At 45.9% G+C, this 18,823-nt stretch overlaps 1 protein-coding gene across 24 annotated transcripts in view; it reads left to right on the forward strand.

Moving 5' to 3' along the window:
• The window catches only part of Znf536 (zinc finger protein 536), a 466,964-nt gene that overhangs the window by 197,241 nt on the left and 250,900 nt on the right, over nt 1–18,823 (forward strand). For all 24 annotated transcript variants that reach the window (XM_052760009.1, XM_052759999.1, XM_052759991.1 and 21 more), the window contains one exon: nt 7,037–9,214. In XM_052760009.1, coding sequence (XP_052615969.1) covers nt 7,039–9,214 — 2,176 coding nt within the window. In that variant the 5' untranslated portion in view covers nt 7,037–7,038. The remainder of the gene's footprint in view (nt 1–7,036; nt 9,215–18,823) is intronic.

Genomic DNA, 18,823 nt, shown 5'->3' on the forward strand with positions numbered 1-18,823 from the left:
TTAGATTCCATGTTGGGTTTTGTTGTTTTGCCATCTCAGAATCCTAGGATGTTAAAAGGACAGTTATTATCAGTTAGTTTTATAAACTGAGACCTGGGCATGTACCCAAGGTCACCAGGGGGGGAATCACACCACTGAATTATCTTCAATGGCTCTTCAGGTGACATCTTTCCTCATTGGGGGAGCAACCCCCTTGATTCAGAAAAGGAGACTAAAGGATGATGCGTCAGCATTTGTAAATAGTAAGAAACCATTAGAGTCTTAACCAACTTTTGGGTACCCTTCTGGTCTGCCAACCAGTAAGAGACAAGACATGCTTTCTATATCCATGGTGCCCGCCACCTCTGCCCTACCAACACAGTCCCCAGAAATGCCTTCCTGTCTATTTATATATATTCACATGTGTATTCCATGGCCAGGTATGAACTTGCCCATGGCTGTGGTTTCCTTCCTCCTTTTCACTGTCTGAGTGAAGGAGTTGGCATGTGAGTGTTGTAATGCAACATGAATGTATGTGGTGTCAACATTAAAAGTAGCCCACCCATTTGTCTTTGCTTGGGCTCTGGAGTCAGGTTTCCCAGCAGACTTAGTAGTCTCGAAAAACCAAAAAAAAAAAAAAAATTTAGGAGCCCCAGTTTCCTTATTTTTCACTACTTGTAATGGTGTAAGCACCTGCCATGTAAGGTTGTGTAAGGCTGACATGAACTGATAATTGTGATATGCTTGGCACAATGTTGGCATATCTTTCCTCAGGAAGGAGAAGATTATGAAGATGAAGATGCTGTTGATAGTGTAGGCAGCAAAGATGCTGATGGTGGTAATGTGTCCACCAACATGGATGCTGCCTCCTGCTCCATGCTATGCCAGCTCTGCCAAGTCCCACTCATCATCAGAGGCAGTGAAGGCATTGATTTGAGGAAGTCTGAAAGTTTGACCCTCAGCTCAAACTCAGTTTTCTCCATTGCACAATTTCCAGCCCCCATAGTCTGATTTGAATACCATGTTTTCATTAATATATTCAGTAAGGTTTTTAACTGTTTCTGGCCCTGTCTCAAAGCATTGCCTACACATCAGTCAAAAATGGAACAGGTCACCCATGCTGCCCTCTTGTTTATCTATTAATCATCTGGCAAATAAACCACTCAGTATCCTGCCCACCTCAGTAATGTTTGTGATGTAATTTGTTTGGATGCCCAAATGTCACCAGCGTCGATTGTAAGAGCTGAAAAAAAAATTAATGTGCTTGAGCTTTCTTAGCACAGCAAGCTCTAGGCCAAAATGTAAGCATGAAATCTCTGGTTTATTTTTGTAATAATGTTTACAGCTGTTTAATGACCCCGAAAAGGTTCAGTAGTCTGGTGTTCTGTATTTCAGAACAGGAGTGTGTGATGTTTAGAACAACCTTGCTTAAACATTTAAGCATCAACAATTGGGAAAATTGTATTTAATAAGCCATTGTAGTCTAGGTGAACTTGTCTGATTATTGCTTAACTTACGCAGAAGAAAGCAAGGTGGGTTACAGGAAGGAGTCAGAATCTTTTGGCTTTGGGGGAGATGAATGTTTCCTCACAACCAGAACTGTAGGCTATGAGACCCTTTTGAACAAACTCAGTTGTTTTGGAACCTCCCATACTGTTAAGGGAAACAAATTCCATTTGTGCGTGGCAACTCAGGTGTGGGATTCCTCCATGGTGTCCAAGGCAGCATTTTTGCCCACTTTGATAAAATATAGAATATTTAGTTGTGCTTGACTAGACAACAATATTTAATTTTTAAAAAGTCCACTTGCAGTTACTCTGAAAGTCATTTTATTTCCAACATTCTTTTTCATAGTATAAGGATCAAACTCTTTCGTGCAACTTACTGGCAAGATCTTTATTTTTGAGACAACGCATGAAGCTTCCCCCTTCCCTGTGCTTGCAAAATGGAACTGTGTTTTTGTGTAAAACTTATTTAAACTTATGGCTACTGGCATTTCTGGTGTCCTGATAGTTTTAAATTTCATCTTGAGGGAAAGATACAATTAAGTCCTCTTGGAAGAGTTAAGTGATTGCTTTTGTCATTGATATCACAGGAAAGAGTTTTGAAAGGAGTAATGCAAAAGCGAAAATAACCATTAGCTCTATCAAAAGCAGCTGAATGGCTCCAGGTACCTGTGGTGATGGGCTAATGGGAAGGCATTTTGATAGTCTATATCCAATGGCAGGTGTCACAAGAGCTGACATTCCCTTCCTCATGAATAGTGGCATTGCAGAACTCAGGGAGAAAACATATGCCTTCAAAAGCCTCTGCTAGACCCATTTGTCTTCATAGGTGGAACCCAGAACTTCCAACACCATGGTGGGAAATGTTGGGTGGCTGAAACTCACATGCCAAGCTGATTCTTCATCAGCATCAACCATGACGTTGAATGCCAGCAGTGTTCACTGTGACTCAGGGCAGGTCAGGACCAGGTGGAATGCTATGATAGTCTCTGCAACTTCTAACTGCCACCTCCAGTGAGAACAGTTGCCTGCCTTTGCTAGATTTAAGTAATTATGTATTCACTGATTCCTTCCACCCATCAACCAATGCTTAATGATTCACATGATGGGACCACAAACTGTAGGTCAAGAGCAAGCCATTTTCATCGTGGAGCAGTTATTTTGTTTGTGTGTTTGTGGTATTAGGGATTGAGGGCCTTATGGAGGGAGGCAGGGAATCTACCTCTGAGCTATAGCTTTCACTGGTTTACATGCTTTGATCATACTTTGAGTTTTCTAACCACATGAAAGTATTGGTTATAGTACTCAGAGGTTCAGACTTCAGGTTAGTACCTGAAGGCCTGGGTCATGGCATATACTCTGTTAGCCCATGACTTCTTGATGTGGGCCCCCAGTTCCTGCAGCATGGATGCTGAGTTCCTAGCCGGGCTGCTAGCAGATGATAGAGTAAGCACATGGGCTAAAATGTTCCTTGGAGACTGGCTGTTGAAGTCCAGAATTGTATATGGATATGCATGAGTACTCTGCTTATCAGGAGCTAGCCATAGGGTGGGGGTCAGGTCACAGTCAGACACTTGCTGTGTGGCCTATGAGGAAGCAGTGTGATCCCCACAGGAAGGCATTCTCTATGCATTTGTTCCCTGGAAGGCTAGGGAAAGGAGTAATAACACTCCCTGTAAGAACAGTGGAGCTCTCGCAGGCAGTCCACCTCCTCCAGTCCTATGAGCACCTACAGCAGCAGCTGGATCCAATCCTTTAATAGTAGGATAAATGACCCTTTGTTTCCCACGGTATGTATTTGTGTGAGTTGCTGGAGTGCCACCATTGAGGAATCCCTGCCTCACTCTTAACAGTCATTTTTGATGTCTGTGCTTGTATGCTTGTACATGACTGCATGTGAGTGTACATACACACACAACACACACACACATACACACACACACATACACACACACACACACACACACACACACACACACACACACACACACACGGCATATCTCTCTAACCTTGAACATAGTTCTTGTAGATACTTTCTCATCCCTTTCCTGTGATGGCCCATGGCCCACAAGGCAGGTACATTAGAAGGTTTATGACCAATACTTGCTGAATGGCTGAGGTGAGGCCTAAATGAATTGTGGATTGCTAAGTGTGGAGAAGTTGGGGCTGGCTGAGGTTTTGTGAGTTCCAGGCTGGGCCCAAGGCCAGCTTGTCCTGCCTCGGCTGCTTTGGCCCAGGGACAGAACATCAATTACCTCACATTCTTTCCAAGAACTCACATTTCCCTTTCTTGCTTCGAGTGGAGTAGCAGGCAGTGGTTTGGAATAACAGGCAGCAGCAGCCTGAGCCCACCTGCTCATGGAGAGTGAGGAGTCGGAGACATATCTGACAGACAGCAGCAGTGCAGTGGCACTCACTGTCCAGCTTTCATGTAGGCTCATCTCAGGGACCTGGAGAATCTTCTGGATCATGGCTGGTCCTTCCGAATGTATGGGCTCTATGGTGGTTAGATCCTGAAGGGAGTAGTCACTATCTGTCCCTTAGTGCCCAGAGTAGGGCCAGCAAAGGTGGCTAAAGACTATATGTCCCCCATGGGCACCTGGATGGAGGGACACAGTGATGATGTAACCCTCTCTGGTGCTTTTAGACCTTCAGCCTCTGAACTATAAATGTTCTTGAACTTGTAAAAAGCTGAGGTTGAAGTGAAGGTGAATCGCCTTTGGGGCCTAGCTGCTCCTATAAGCAGTGATTCTAGGGTCTGTTCATGCTTGTCCATTATTGGGGGACACAGAATCCAAGATGAGCCAACTGAGCCTTAGGGTTCATCTCATGGCATCTGCCTTCAGAGAAGTGGTGACACGCTGCCTATTCAGGAGGACTCCAATTAAAGGAGTTAGAAGATGAAATAGAACAGAGCTGAGGACCAACCTCTATCAAAGTGGGTGCAAAAGGTCCTGAAAGTTCAGACCTACATCAAGAAGTCAACTCTGAAGAACTGGGATAGCACATTCTAGAATGTTATATTTCCCCCTCCACTAAAACATTAACACTGGTATCAGAAAAAAATGATGTTGATTTAAACAAACAACAACAACAACTAATCTTTCCTTTGGGGCAGAATAGAAGAATTCTATAATCAAGCTGATCTTGAAGATTCCCATGTTGAGTTGCTGGCAGGTGAAGGCATCCATGGACTTCAACTTGACACCCCTTGTCCAACCTGATAGTAACGTTGTTGCTTACACTCCCAACCTCCTCCCTTATCTCTGCTGAACTGGCACCTGGCCTTAGAGACCTGAAATAGCACATTTTCCTGGATTCACATCTCCTGAGCTGGCCAACTGGGCAGCCCTCGGAAGTAGGACAATCATGTTGGCCTCCAAACTTCCTAAGAGCTGTAGGGTGGAATTCTGTGTGCTGTCATGTACCTCCAGGGACATGATCCATATTGCTCAAGACAGGACCCAGCATGGCTTGATAGGACTGGAGGGTGCTGAAGGGCTCCAGATGAGGCCCTGGAGGCTACTCATGCCTACAGTTGCTACACTATGGGAGTGCCCTTCCCTGATTGCCAGTGGATTCCATGATTCCTGGAGTCTGACAGTCATACCCATCAGTATATCTTCAACGATAGAAACTGGTGCATAGTGAGAATTCATTGGTTTGTTGAATGAATTCTAGAATCTTTATGACAACCTAGCTCCTGACCAGTCTTCAAAATTGAAGATGGCAAATTGGAAGCTGCTTTTACTGCAAGTGAATGTATGTGTCTCTGTGAATGAGTGTGAGCATGGGCAGAGTTGACCATGCCATCATTCAAGGGCTACACTGGACTGAAGTCCCTCTCCCTCCTGGAACTAAACACCATGTCTTTACTCTTGCCAAGGCAGTCAGTCTCCCACCAGAGACCACCATCCCATACACTATCTAGTCTACCTGGTAGGCAACACAGAAAACAGCAGACTCTGCTGGGGCAGAATGTACTTGCCCCACAGTTGAGCTCTGGCCTCACAAGTGCCCCAGGGGAAGTTTCTTGGCCCCATAGTTTTAGCTGGGGTTAAACACAGGGTCCCTGGACCATCTAGCTGGCCAACACATTGAAAGACTGGGATACAAAGAGGAGATCTGCAGAAACCTATCTAAAAGCAGGAAGTGAATCTGGACTCCTTCATGGAGAAGGCATATCTGGAAACAGAGGGAGTCCGGGCATGAGCTCTTTGCTTTCCAAGCTAAGCACCCTCCATGCTCTGATATGGAAGAGAGCCTGCCCTCTGATCCACCTGGAACAGTCTGGCATTTGCTGTTCTGCACTGGCTGTGGAGGGGGCAGAGGAGACTATTAAAGACAATTACACAGACTAGCTTCGAGTGTTTGTGTTTAACAAACAGCTTTGAGTTCTAATTTTCTGCAAAACACATACTGCAGGTACAATTTGTACTCATTACTGTATATTGGGAAAGTTATTAAAAACACTCAAACTTGGTTGAGACTTCCTATGGCATCGTCCCTGGATTTTAATTGGTTTTTATCTAGTTCTGCAAAAGATCTCTTTAAGGCCAATCAAAGACCCTGGCTCAGCTGTCTTGCAAGCCAAAGGACAGGGAGGAAGTGTCATATGGCACAAGTCTACCTCCATCCAAACACCAACAGCCTCCCAAGTCCACCAAGATTCCATCAGGAGATCATGTATAGGATGGACATGGTTAGCAGATGACAAAAGTCAGCGCTTCGTAAAATAAGGGTTAAATCTTAATCTCTGAGGTTTGCAAAGCTGCTACTAGCAGTCTCCTTAAAATTTAATATACCTCGTTAATGCTTCCTTGCAAACACTGAAGGATTTTTATGATTATAATCATGTGTTACAGCACCTAGTACTGTTTCTAAGCAGCATACTAATCAGCTTAATGAGATATTACTGCACTTTTTGTTGACTAAAGCAAAATCTCTTTTATTGTTCTAAAGCCTGTCCTTTACTTTATTTTTTCCCAAAACATTATCTTGTTTTATTATGTACCAGTAAATATCATGCTATTGGTGCTATTTTTTTTTTCCTTTGGCCAAATCATAAAATGATCTCTTTCGTCTTGAGACTGGTGAGTGTACTGAATATAGTAAACAGAAAAGAAAGTGTCCTGTTGGTCTTTTGATGAAAGCCACTCTGCTCTAAGGCAAACTCTGGACTGAGCCAACAGGTAGGGGCATTTTGTGAAAGGAAAGGAGGATCCGTTGAACACGCAGAGCCTTGATATGTTATTAGGTGTTGAAAATGGTAAAATATTAATAATTGAAATGTGAATGAATAATTGCAGTCTGTAAATAGAGAATACAAGGAAGACGATCCATTCCCAAAACAAATTGGAGGACACTGCCATATTGCATAATTGGCATTTAATAATTCATCTTTTTATTATTGTTTTTTACTCTAATTCCTTAGCATTATTATGGGTAGGTAAGTCTTGAGATGCAAACGTCCTCTCCCACCCCCACCCATGCCCAACTGATGCTATTGCTTCTTACCTGGCACAGATCTGAACTCTTGTGTTTATTTCTAGGTATGGAAGAAGCGAGTCTGTGCCTTGGAGTGTCCTCAACGGCCCCGGAAGCTGAGCCTCACTTGAGTGGCCCAGTCCTCAATGGCCAGTATGCCATGAGCCAGAAGTTGCACCAGATCACTTCCCAGCTCAGCCATGCCTTTCCTGAGCTTCATCCGCGGCCCAACCCAGAGGAGAAGCCACCTGCAGCCCTTGAGGAAAAGGCCCACGTACCCATGAGCGGACAGCCCATGGGCAGCCAAATGGCATTGCTGGCCAATCAGCTGGGCCGTGATGTGGACAACAGCCTCAATGGGCGTGTGGACCTGCAGCAGTTCCTCAATGGGCAGAACTTAGGCATCATGTCTCAGATGAGTGACATTGAGGATGATGCCAGAAAGAACCGGAAGTATCCATGTCCTCTGTGTGGCAAGCGTTTCCGGTTCAACAGCATCCTCTCCCTGCACATGCGCACTCACACTGGTGAGAAGCCATTCAAGTGCCCCTACTGCGACCACCGTGCAGCCCAAAAAGGAAATCTCAAGATTCACCTCAGGACCCACAAGCTGGGCAACCTGGGGAAAGGGCGCGGGCGGGTGCGTGAGGAGAACCGACTGCTGCATGAGTTAGAGGAGAGGGCCATTCTGCGGGACAAGCAGATGAAGGGCAGTCTGATGCAACCAAGGTCTGATCTCAAGCCCTTGGCACATGCCCAACAGGCTCCATTGGCCACCTGCAATTTAGCCTTGCCCCCCAACCACAGTGTGCCCGATGTAGCCCACCCGGCACCTTCTCCCAAGCCGGCCAGTCTGCAGGAGGATTCGGTGACCCCGGCTGCTGGCTTCAGATGCACCTTTTGCAAAGGCAAGTTTAAGAAGCGCGAGGAGCTGGACCGCCACATCCGTATTTTGCATAAGCCGTACAAGTGCACATTGTGTGACTTTGCGGCCTCACAGGAAGAGGAGCTCATCAGCCACGTGGAGAAGGCACACATCACTGCAGAGTCGGCCCAGGGCCAGGGTCCCAATGGCAGCGGAGAGCAGTCGGCCAACGAGTTCCGCTGTGAGGTATGCGGCCAGGTGTTCAGCCAGGCCTGGTTCCTGAAGGGCCACATGCGCAAGCACAAAGACTCCTTTGAGCACTGCTGCCAGATCTGTGGTCGGCGCTTCAAAGAACCTTGGTTCCTGAAGAATCACATGAAGGTCCACCTCAACAAACTGTCGGTGAAGAACAAGTCCCCCACCGAGCCTGAGGTGTCAGTGCCCATGGGTGGCCTGTCCCAGGAGGCCCATGCCAACCTGTACTCAAGGTACCTTTCCTGCCTGCAGAGTGGCTTTATGGCCCAGGACAAAGCCAGCCTGAGCGAGCCCACCCAGCTCTATGGCAAAGGGGAGCTCCCTGCCAAGGAGAAAGAGGTTCTGGGAAAGCTACTGTCCCCCATTTCCAGTATGGCTCACAGTGTCCCGGAGGGAGACAAGCACTCCCTCCTGGGCTGCCTCAACCTTGTGCCACCACTAAAATCCAGCTGTATCGAACGGTTGCAGGCAGCTGCCAAAGCTGCAGAAATGGACCCAGTGAACAGCTATCAGGCCTGGCAGCTCATGGCCAGGGGCATGGCCATGGAACATGGCTTCTTATCTAAAGAGCATCAGCTCACGCGCAACCACGAAGACACTTTGGCAAACGCTGGAGTTCTGTTTGATAAGGAGAAGCGGGAGTACGTGTTAGTGGGAGCAGATGGCTCCAAGCAGAAAATGCCTGCTGATTTGGTTCACAGCACTAAAGTGGGCAATCAGAGAGACCTGCCAAATAAGCTCGACCCTCTAGAAGGCAGTCGGGAATTTTTGTCACATGGGCTCAACCAGACGCTCGAATACAACCTGCAGGGTCCTGGGAACTTGAAGGAGAAGCCCACTGAGTGCCCGGACTGCGGACGGGTGTTCCGCACCTACCACCAGGTGGTCGTGCATTCTCGTGTTCACAAGCGGGACCGCAAGAATGATGAGGATGTTCTGCACGTGGGCGTGGGCCTGGAGGAGCGGCGTGGCTCAGGCAGCGACCAAGAGTCCCAGTCGGTGAGCCGCTCCACCACACCCGGCTCCTCTAATGTGACTGAGGAGAGTGGGGCTGGAGGTGGCCTGTCGCAGACCGGGAGCGCCCAGGAGGACAGTCCACACCCCTCTTCACCCTCTTCCTCAGGTAGGTTGACAGGAAGAAAGGGATGGGCCCTGCCCCCTGCCAGGACCTGCTTGGTCCTGCACATCAGCCTCGGGCCTTAAGATGGTTCTGAGTGTGGCTGGACCACAAAAGGTGGCAGGCTGGATGCTGGGCTGTGTGTCTGTTTCCTTCAGGATTCCCTGCTCCAAAGTCGGGAGTGTTCTTTCAACCTTGAACCGTGGCTACTAGCAAAAGTCAGCTGAGCCTCCTTTGCAGTGGTAGAGATGGTGGCATGCTTTTTGATGGGGCACGCTTTGCCCTTCCCTACAGCTATTTAGTTCCTCTTGTGGACCTGTTTCTTAGCTTTGTCTCTGGAACCTAGGAACTCAGGCTTGGCTCCAGATATGGATGTGAATGTGGAGGGTCTCCATTGCCTCCCCTTAACTGTACCCACACAAGCCTTTCATTTGGGAGTTCTCTCCCAGCCTCCCTCCCCAGGCCAAACCTACCTACCTCTTGTGCCCTTCTGAAATTGCAGTCTGGCTCACCTGCTCCCAGAGCCACAGCACTTTCCTCTGGTGGTTTTAGTCAAGCACAGAGTTTTGAAAACACAGATGCGTGGCTGTGTGTCATCAGCTGTACTGTGTTGCATGGGCGATACAGTTCTATTTTAGCAAAGCAGAAAAATCTGTCACCAAAAATGTCTATGAAATGCTGAAGCATCCTGGCCCTATTTGAGTGGGGAAAAGAAAAGAAAAAAAGAAAAAAGAATAAATATACTAGTCTAAGATGGCTAAATTAAAATCGCTACCTAACAGCAGGTAAGAGGTTGCCTTCATCCACATTTCCAAAGTCCCTTACTAATGGATAGTAAATTGAAAGTTATATCTCCAGCCCTTTATAAAGAAAGCACCTCGCTAATACTGTAATCATTCTACTGCCTAACAACAGAGGAAATCATGCCATAACAAATACCCTGTTACTAATGGCAACATTGATTTCTGCAATCAGCCATTAAGTCTAGAAAATGAAAGACAGTTTGAGACACCTCGAGGCATTGCATTGCCCACTGTTAAAGATGTGGCAGTGTGCTGCTAAGGGTCATTTTTTAAAAGTTTTTTTCTTCTCTCTATTTGTGTGTGTGTGCGCGTGTGCGTGTGCGTGTGCGTGTGTGTGTGTGTGTGTGTGTGTGTGTGTCTTCTCTGTTGGCTGTTATTTCCATCGTAGAGGCGATTCACTGCTGTAGTTACTAACTAGATGCCTGTACACTTTGTTATAATTCTCTCTCTTCAGCTTCCCTTTCTTCTAGAACAAAACTCATAGTAGAATAAAGTGTGTGTGTGTGTGTGTGTGTGTGTGTGTGTGTGTGTGTGTGTGTGTGTGTGAGCTTATTACAAGCCAGTAAAGAATTGTTAATACACATAAATCTGAACTACACATTCCAGAGATTCCGATAGCACTTAATGCTGCTGCTTAAATACCCATGAAACACACTGTCTGCTCGTGGAGTCCTGGACTTGCTGGCGATTTATTACTGACAAGATGCTTCGGGAGAGTCTAACAAGGATGTGGGGACTACAGGAGGATGAGGTCACACTGCGTGGAGGGGCCTTGTGCTCCAGAGAAGTTGGGAAGTTGTCCTTCCTGCCAGTGGGAGCTCTGTCAGGATGGGTTCCCACATGCCGGGTGATGAGCTCCGGGCATCCCTCAGCTGTCTCCAGGGACTCTTTCCAACCTCTTGGAAAGGGGTCTCTTCAGAAAATGTGTTCTTCGCTCTTCTGAGGTTGGGGGACGACCAGGGGCAGAGATGGGGAAGCAGACTGGATTCCTTTAGTTTTTGGAGTGACGTGGTTTTCACACTGACAGATTTCATTCCCTGTCCCAGACCCGCTCAAACAAGAGGGTCTTAGCATAATATTTCAATACCAAATGTTCGGCTCTATTAATGACATGTTTACCATGTTTTCATCACCTTCTGGCCAAGTGATAGCCAGCTGCTTGCTGCTTTCCCATCTCTAAGTACTCTGCTGGAACAAAAAAACGCACACCAAAATCCAGACTTATTTATTTATTTATTGCTTCAGAGAAGTTGGCATTAGCTCTCCACTTTATTTTCCCCGTTGAAGGATTTTACAATTGTGAATACTGATTCTTTCATTTGGGGTTTGACTTCTTTGTTTTCTTCATATTCAAATCAGACCCTTTCATAATTTTCTGACTAAGTAGGGAAACGGATGGTATACCCACTCTGCAGCCCAAATCAGCTGCGTGTCTGAGGGCATTCAGGTTTTGCTAGGATTTAGGATTCTCAATCAAATCTGGTTCATTTCCCCCTCTTCTTTCTAACAAGTGTGACTTGTATAAAGTGTGATTCAAAGATGCATTTAAATAAAACTCTTGACACAATAGGTATTTTTATTGTTACCTGTTAGAAACCTGCAAGGTGAAGGGGAGGGAAAAAATTTAAGCCCTTCAGTAAAGAAAAAAAGTACTTATTATGGCTTCTATTAAGAAATAACTGCAAAACACGGTCTTACAAATTTCTCAGACTGCATAACAATGTCACAAAACTTCATTTGCATGGCTTGATTCTTTTTTTTGTTGAAAACTGGGTCAGTAGGGCCTGAGAAACTATTTTTTCAGATCTTAACCAATGAATTCTTCTTTATAAATCGCTGCTCTTAACATGATAGTAGTTTTGAATTCATCATAAAAAACCTTTTTAGCAGAGCCTCTTAGAATAGATCTCTAGAAGAAGGCTTACAATGAGTGGCAGAGACGCCCTTTGTTATCTGATGTAATTCTTTGCAAAGGAGGATTGGGAACGGAGTGGCTGTTTAAAAATGTCTTGCTCAGACCGAGACGAAGAAGGGGTCAAGTTTGCAATCAAACAGTTATTGCCGAGATGGGCGACTGTCACTGGCTAGGCTAATGTGGGATGCAGCTGTTTGTTATGTGAGCAAAAGAATGTTTGAATCAGTGAACATGTGAAAATGATTCCAGTGAACCAGAAAATGTGTTTGTTCTTTTGCCTCTCCAAACTGCTGAGAACCAAGCTTAAGATCAACCGCGAAAACTAGGACCTTTGACAGATGGAGAGGTCGTATTTTCTAACAGAAAAGCGACAGAACTTGCCACACAGATCACCTCCCCATCTCCCTTTGTTGTTGTTTGTTTGTTTATTTTTGACTCATTTGTAATTTCACACCATACAGCATGTCGTTTGCTTCCGTGTGCACTGCAAAGCGAAACTATTTGGAGAGCATCAGCTTATAAATTTTACTCTTTTATGACATTTAGAATGCAGGGCGGCTGTTCTGATGCCTCCTCGTTTTCTGGCTTTCATGCAAAGGCTCTGATGACATTAATCTCTGCATCTTTCCCTAAAACCTCCCCTCAAACGACCGATGTATCCTCTGCTTTTGCTCTGAGTCAGAAAACAACCGAAGTTCTGTTTCTTCAGATTTTGCTTTGGAAATCATGCTTAGTATAATTAAAACTTAATGTACTAAGAAACGATACTGTTCATTATATCCAACAGGGCAGTTACCTTCCGAATTCCCCATCATTTTGGAGTGGGGATAATTGAAGTGTTGATGGTGGGAAGGGGGTAATTGAATGCATTGACCCTCCGTTCATTAAATAAAGTCAGCAAAGTTGCATGATCAATGGAAGCCAGGGAGAGAGAAATACAAAGATGGAAATATCGTTAACCCCTACTTCTTCTGCTGTAATATTTTGAGTTGGACAAGGATTATTTGGTCAGCTGGGCTAAAAGCCTTGGGGGTCAGTCTGCTTTTGTTGCTAGAATGCATTCCTGAGATGCTGCGTCTCCATCCCGTAGGCCCATTGACCACTGCATCAGAGGCCCTTATCCAGACCCCCCTGCAATACATTGGTGATAGTGAGATGATGGATTTTCTTCCTTTCCCACCTTTTTTTCCTCTGGTGATTCACTCTCCCCACCCACATTCATGATAACCACTGCCTGTTCCATACAAACAAATCCAAGCCCTCAAAAGATAATTTAAAAAACAAAAAAGAAAAGAAAAACATTGAAGTCTGAGGATTAAGATCTTTTTTCCTTTCTTTTTTTCCTTTTCCTTTTCTTTTTTCTTTTTCTTTTTCTTTTTTCTTTTTTTCTTTTTTTTTGCTTGTGCATTCCAATTGTTCTTAAAATATTTGGCAATGTCAATTAGTAACTGAGCAGAGTTAGCTGATGAACACAATTTTCCAGTAGACTGAGCACCCTATTGTTGCCGAGCGAACAGCAGATTTCTGAGGTCATTATCATTCGCTGGTTGCTTGGCCCAGCTGCTTCCTGCTGCAAAAGCCAAACTTTATACTGGAGCTCGGGGATGGCTGCAGCAACAGGGGGCTGGGAGGGGGAGAGGGGAGCTGGCTGCAGAGCCGAAGACAGTCATTATCAGCAGAGGGAAGAGAAAGCAAAAGTTTTCAGGCTATTCCGGGAACCCGTAGTACCAGACTCTGCACCCTGTCCCTTGGTCTCCATCTTCCATCCCAGGAGAGTTCAAGGTTGGGAGAACACCCCCAAGGCATGGTGGCTCCTGCCCTCTTATAGAACACAACTTTGGGAAACAATCATTTCATTTACAAACTCCTTAAGAATGTTGAGCCCAACCAAGTGCATGGGTGCAACTCCCTCATAGATAGATAAGACACTTCCATTTTCATTTAAAAAAGTCATTGTTAGATGCTTTTCGCAACTTGAACTGAGTAAACTCAGGGACCACAGGCAGGAAGCAGCTTGTCATTTTCCAAAGGGACCTTTGAGCAGGAGGTGGTCTAAAATTTCTTGAAAAATAAAATTTCATACTGGGGGCTTACTCCTACGCCTGTCAGCTTTTTTCTTTTCCTCCATCACCCTGACTCCTGCCCCCCACCCCCCACCGCCAACTTTGGGAGCTGTTTCATGCACATGAAAAGCTGCACTTTTTTATTTTTTTTTTAAAGCTCAGCTGTTAAAGCTGAACACCATATGCAGCCCTTCCGTCCCCGCCGTGGGAGCATGTGCAGACGGCCACTGTGTTTGTGGAGATTTACTGAGGCCCAGCTTGTGTGTGCCAAAGCAGTGCCCAGGCATACGCTGGCCAAGGTCCGTCTTCCAAGTTGATGATTTGGTGGCCACCCGCCTGGATGGATATACTGGCTGAGACTCCTGGGGAATGTTAGAGAGGGCAAGGGTCAGAGGCCTGGGTGACCTCCTACAGTCCTTAGCTCTTCCACGTGGTCCTGGGGTGGTCCATTCACCTGGAGCAGCTTGTGATGCTTGTTGACAGTCACTGGCAAATGCTAGTCACTTTGAGACAGTCACTTCATCTCCTTCCTCCTATGGGAGCTTGGATGCTTCCCAGGACTTCCTTTTAATAAACTTCCCATTCCAAGGTGAATATTCATTGTTTTGTGTTTAGAAACAACTATTTGCAAACACACAGTAACACCCTGAGCCTTCTGCCATCTCACTTGCTCCCTTGAATGTGGCTGTAACCCCTGCTTTCTTTGAGGCTAGATGCTGTTGTCCCTTAGCAACTCAACAAGAGAAAAATGCTACCAGCGCTGACAGGCTTCACACCAGAAGCATGGTAGAAGAGCTTCTGGAAGGTCTTCAGTCTCCCTGCATATTTGTAACCTGTGGACATCATTTGGGGCATGAAGGGTTGGATTCTAGGTCTATGCTTGCTTAACACCCAGCCAATGTTCTGTTGATGGGCTCATGTTGATGGGCTCAGTTTACCCATATCCAGACTTGGCACTATGTGGCGATCCCCTCTTTCCCTCCTGGTGTGCTTCAAGGGGTGTTGTGTTCCAGCCCATGGTGTTCCATGATGCTTATTCAATTGAGGAATGGAAGAGGTCTTTTAAATCCAAAATTAATGGCCATAAGCAAACTCTGATGAGCAGAGGGCAGGTGACAATGAAGCAAAGAATTAAACTGTCAATTTTGAAAACATAGCTTGAATGGGAGTTTCTGATTCACATCCTGGTTGCCACCACCTTTGGGTAGGTTGGGGCTAGAATTAGCGATTTGCCATATAAATAGGCACAGTGGGCATCTACACTATGGTTTGCCCAAAGTAGGTACAGTGAGTTCAAGAGCTGCCTTTCATTCATTTCCAGTGTCTTTAGGTCAGTAAGAAATTCCACCCACCAAGAAGACTTTACATGGGCTGAACTGGTGCAGCATCTCTTTGCAGGGCTCCATGGGGTCCTCCTGCTCACCCCAGCCCCTTCTTCCAGGTAGCTGATTCTTTGAATCCCTTCTTTGGGCTGTTTTGTGCCTTGCATATAAGAAGTACATTTTCTGGAAAGGAAGGTTGGAATGTATCTTAATTTACCTCCCCCGGGGGGCCGGGGTCGGGGCGGGGGGGCTGTTTCATGTGGCCCTTAGGAAATTTGGGAACAGAGCTAAGTTTCATGTCTTCTGTTTTACTACGGAAGACTCCATTGGATTCCAGACTCCAGCCAGGATACTTGGGGATCTCAAGATGGAGAATGTGGAATCCGTTGAGGTTGAGGAGAACCCAACATTCTTGACGCTACTTTGTAAGAGTAGTGTGGAGCCCTCTGTCTTAAGCCAGAGAAGTGTTTTGAGTGTGGAGCTGTGTGTAAATGTTGAAGGTAAGGCTTTGAAACAATTGTGAAGATGGGTGCTTGGTGCTTGGCACTCACCTAATTCATGATGATGGCATCAAAACTTGCGCCATCTGTGAACCTGGGGTCTTCCGGTTACCCTCTCAGGCCCTTGCCACCCTTGTTGGCATCTGACAGGCATTTCTCACCCACATTGCTCTAAACATGACCTGGAGGAAAATGGCTGGGAGTGACTTGAGAGTACACAGAAGAGCCCTCCAAGATGAATGGAGAGAGGAGGGTGGGCAGGCAGGTGGTGGGAGACTTTGATCTCCCCAGGAATGATCACGGCTGCAGCTGAGAGGAGCTGAGGGTCTCCCTTGCCTCTTCCTGGCAGGATGGAACAATGGCAACATTTACTTAAGCTGTGGAGTCTGGCACAGCCACATCCAGGCACCATCTGGAAGGCCCTTCTCAGAAAGCCACAGACCCCCCACTACAGGAGCTCAGGGGAGCAGGACTTGAGCAGAGTTTGGGAATTTTTTTCCTAGGCACATCCTGAGCAACCAAGCACCTGAGTAGACTGAGGCCCCCTTGGGACTCCCTAAAGTATGGGCATTCCCTCTGCACTCCTCTGGTTAATTCTAGAGGCTGATCTGGCTTAGGTTGGCTTTGTGGGAGAGGGCACTTACTGTCCCGGCTGCCTCTCCATCTGTTTATTTGATGTTGCGTGTTGCTTCCTGCCTCAACTGTACTAGCTACATATAGACACACCTTGGAAAAACAAGGCCCACAAATGTGATGGAAGTATGCCTCTCTCTAAATGCCCTGGGGAGACAGGATCTAGAATTCAGTGGCTTGACTCTTGACAAATAGGGCCAAACAAAGTACAGAGATCTGAAAACACCTCTTCCCTGATTTGCATCTTCTAAAGAAACAGCAGGGGCCTGAAACAATGAGTGTCTAAACTTTGTCTGCCACTACTTGGTGGGTGGCTGGGGCTTCCCTGGGAGCTGTGCTGAAATCAAGGGGAGTGGTCTGGGTGTAATTCAACTGGCTCTTGTTTGCTTTTTTCCTACCAAGAGAAAGTGAGGGCTTATCTTCTTGTGGGACCCATCTCTGTGTCTTGGTTGCTGTGTGTGGCATGTGACATGTATCTGAGAGACACAGCACAAGCTGGCTCCTTGGCTCTGCTGCCCACTACACTGCTGGGGGTTGGGGTGGGGTGGGCTTTTGCTCCTGGTGCCTGGGCAGAGTGCTCTCTCTGGGGAGGGTGTAAGGAAGTGGGTCGTGGGTGTACTTCGTTTTAATAACTTGTCACTTGCTTTCAAGGATCAGGGCCGTATTTCACTCTCCTTGTGAGGCAGCGCATGTGTCTGAGAACTGTCTTCCTGTGTCCAGGGTCTAGGATGTTCCACAGAGGAATGCACTCATTCTCTTGTAGAGGCATCTTGTACAAATGGAATTTTGGTCGACACTCCACTCATTTCTTTCCTCTTGTCTGGACTCAGGTCCAAATCTATCAGATTCACAAGGAAACGGGTCCCCACCACGACGTTATCTTTATTAAAGCAGCTTGTAGACACTAAGCTCTCTGGCTTTGTGTGTGATGTGTGGATCCCCACTGCTGTCTTCAGTCATCCTGAGAGGCGGTTTGAAGCCTTTCCAACCTGCCTACGTTGAGCTCAGTATCTAAAGGGGCCAGTGGTCGCTCTCCTTGAAGAACAAGTCAGATCTAGTGTTCTCTTTATCGGTAAAAATATTTCAGATTTTGATAAAGTAGGTGTTTTATTTTATTTAATCTTTCCCCACATAATGAAAATGATCTTCCAATTTGACTGTGGTGTCATAATCCCAGATGAGAGAGGAGCCTTGGCCTGGTTGGTGTCATTCTCAGCTGGGGCTGAGCCCTCTGAAATTACCTTGCTCCTGAGTTGGGGAGGCTACTGCTGTGTGCCACTCTTTTCTTTTTCTTAATATAAACTAATCCTTACTCACCTTGGATATTTAGAAGATACAGATAAATTAAAATTTTTTTTTCTTGAACTAAGCATGGTGGCTCATGCCTGTGAACCCAGCAGCCCTCAAGAGGCTAAGACAGAGGCTCTCAAGTGTGAGGCCCACCTGTTGGTGATTCCAGGGCCATCCTGGGCTACACAGCCAGACACTACCTCAAAAACAGAAACAAACAAAAAACCCAATTTTATTTTTTTTGAGTTTGCTAACAAAACTTTATTTATAAAAAAATGGGTGCATACTGAATTTGGTTTATGAATTACAGCTTGTAAAAATCCAAATTAGATCACACAGTAATTATCATCCTTCACTCTGCAGCTGTGGATTCTGAAGGCAAAGGGTTAAATGATTTTCTCAAGCAATAGAGTGAGTAAGTGAAAGAATACCTTGGTCTCCCTGATAGCTAACTGCTATTCTGGACCTGCCTCTGTTGAACTGTGATGGCCAAATCACAAAGACAGCGTAATCCTGAGGCATCATGCTTTGTATCAGGAAAGGCCCATCAGCTCTAGGGTGGCTCCAGTTTAATGTGTGACCTAAATAAAATTAGTTAAACTTTCATAATCTAAGTCAACTTATCTGAAGAATGAGGAAGTTTGGGGGCTAGAGAGATGGCTTGGTACTTAAGAATGCTTGGTGCTCCTTCTGGGAATAGAGTTTGGTTCCCAGTACCCATGTCAGATGGCTCACAATAACCTGTAACTTCAGTTCCAGGGGATCTGATGCCCTCTTTGGGCTCTCAGGCAACTGCATTGCTTATACACACACACACACACACACACACACACACACACACACACACACACACACACACACACGTCTACACATATGCACAACCTCCACACAAATAAAAAAATAATTCTAAAAAGAAAAGAAACCAGATGAAAACCCAGTTTTAAATAGATGTACTTACAAGCACTCAGGACTTAACACTGCGATCACTTTAATTCATGCCTTTCCATTCTTTTTTATGCCCCTGACCACGTGGTTCATGAAGGGGTCACACTGTACACACTCCTATATAAATCTTTCGTAAGGTGTGTG

Source organism: Peromyscus californicus, unplaced genomic scaffold, assembly GCF_007827085.1.
Source record: "Peromyscus californicus insignis strain IS unplaced genomic scaffold, ASM782708v3 Scaffold_4__1_contigs__length_199733344, whole genome shotgun sequence".
NCBI classification, from domain to species: domain Eukaryota; kingdom Metazoa; phylum Chordata; class Mammalia; order Rodentia; family Cricetidae; genus Peromyscus; species Peromyscus californicus.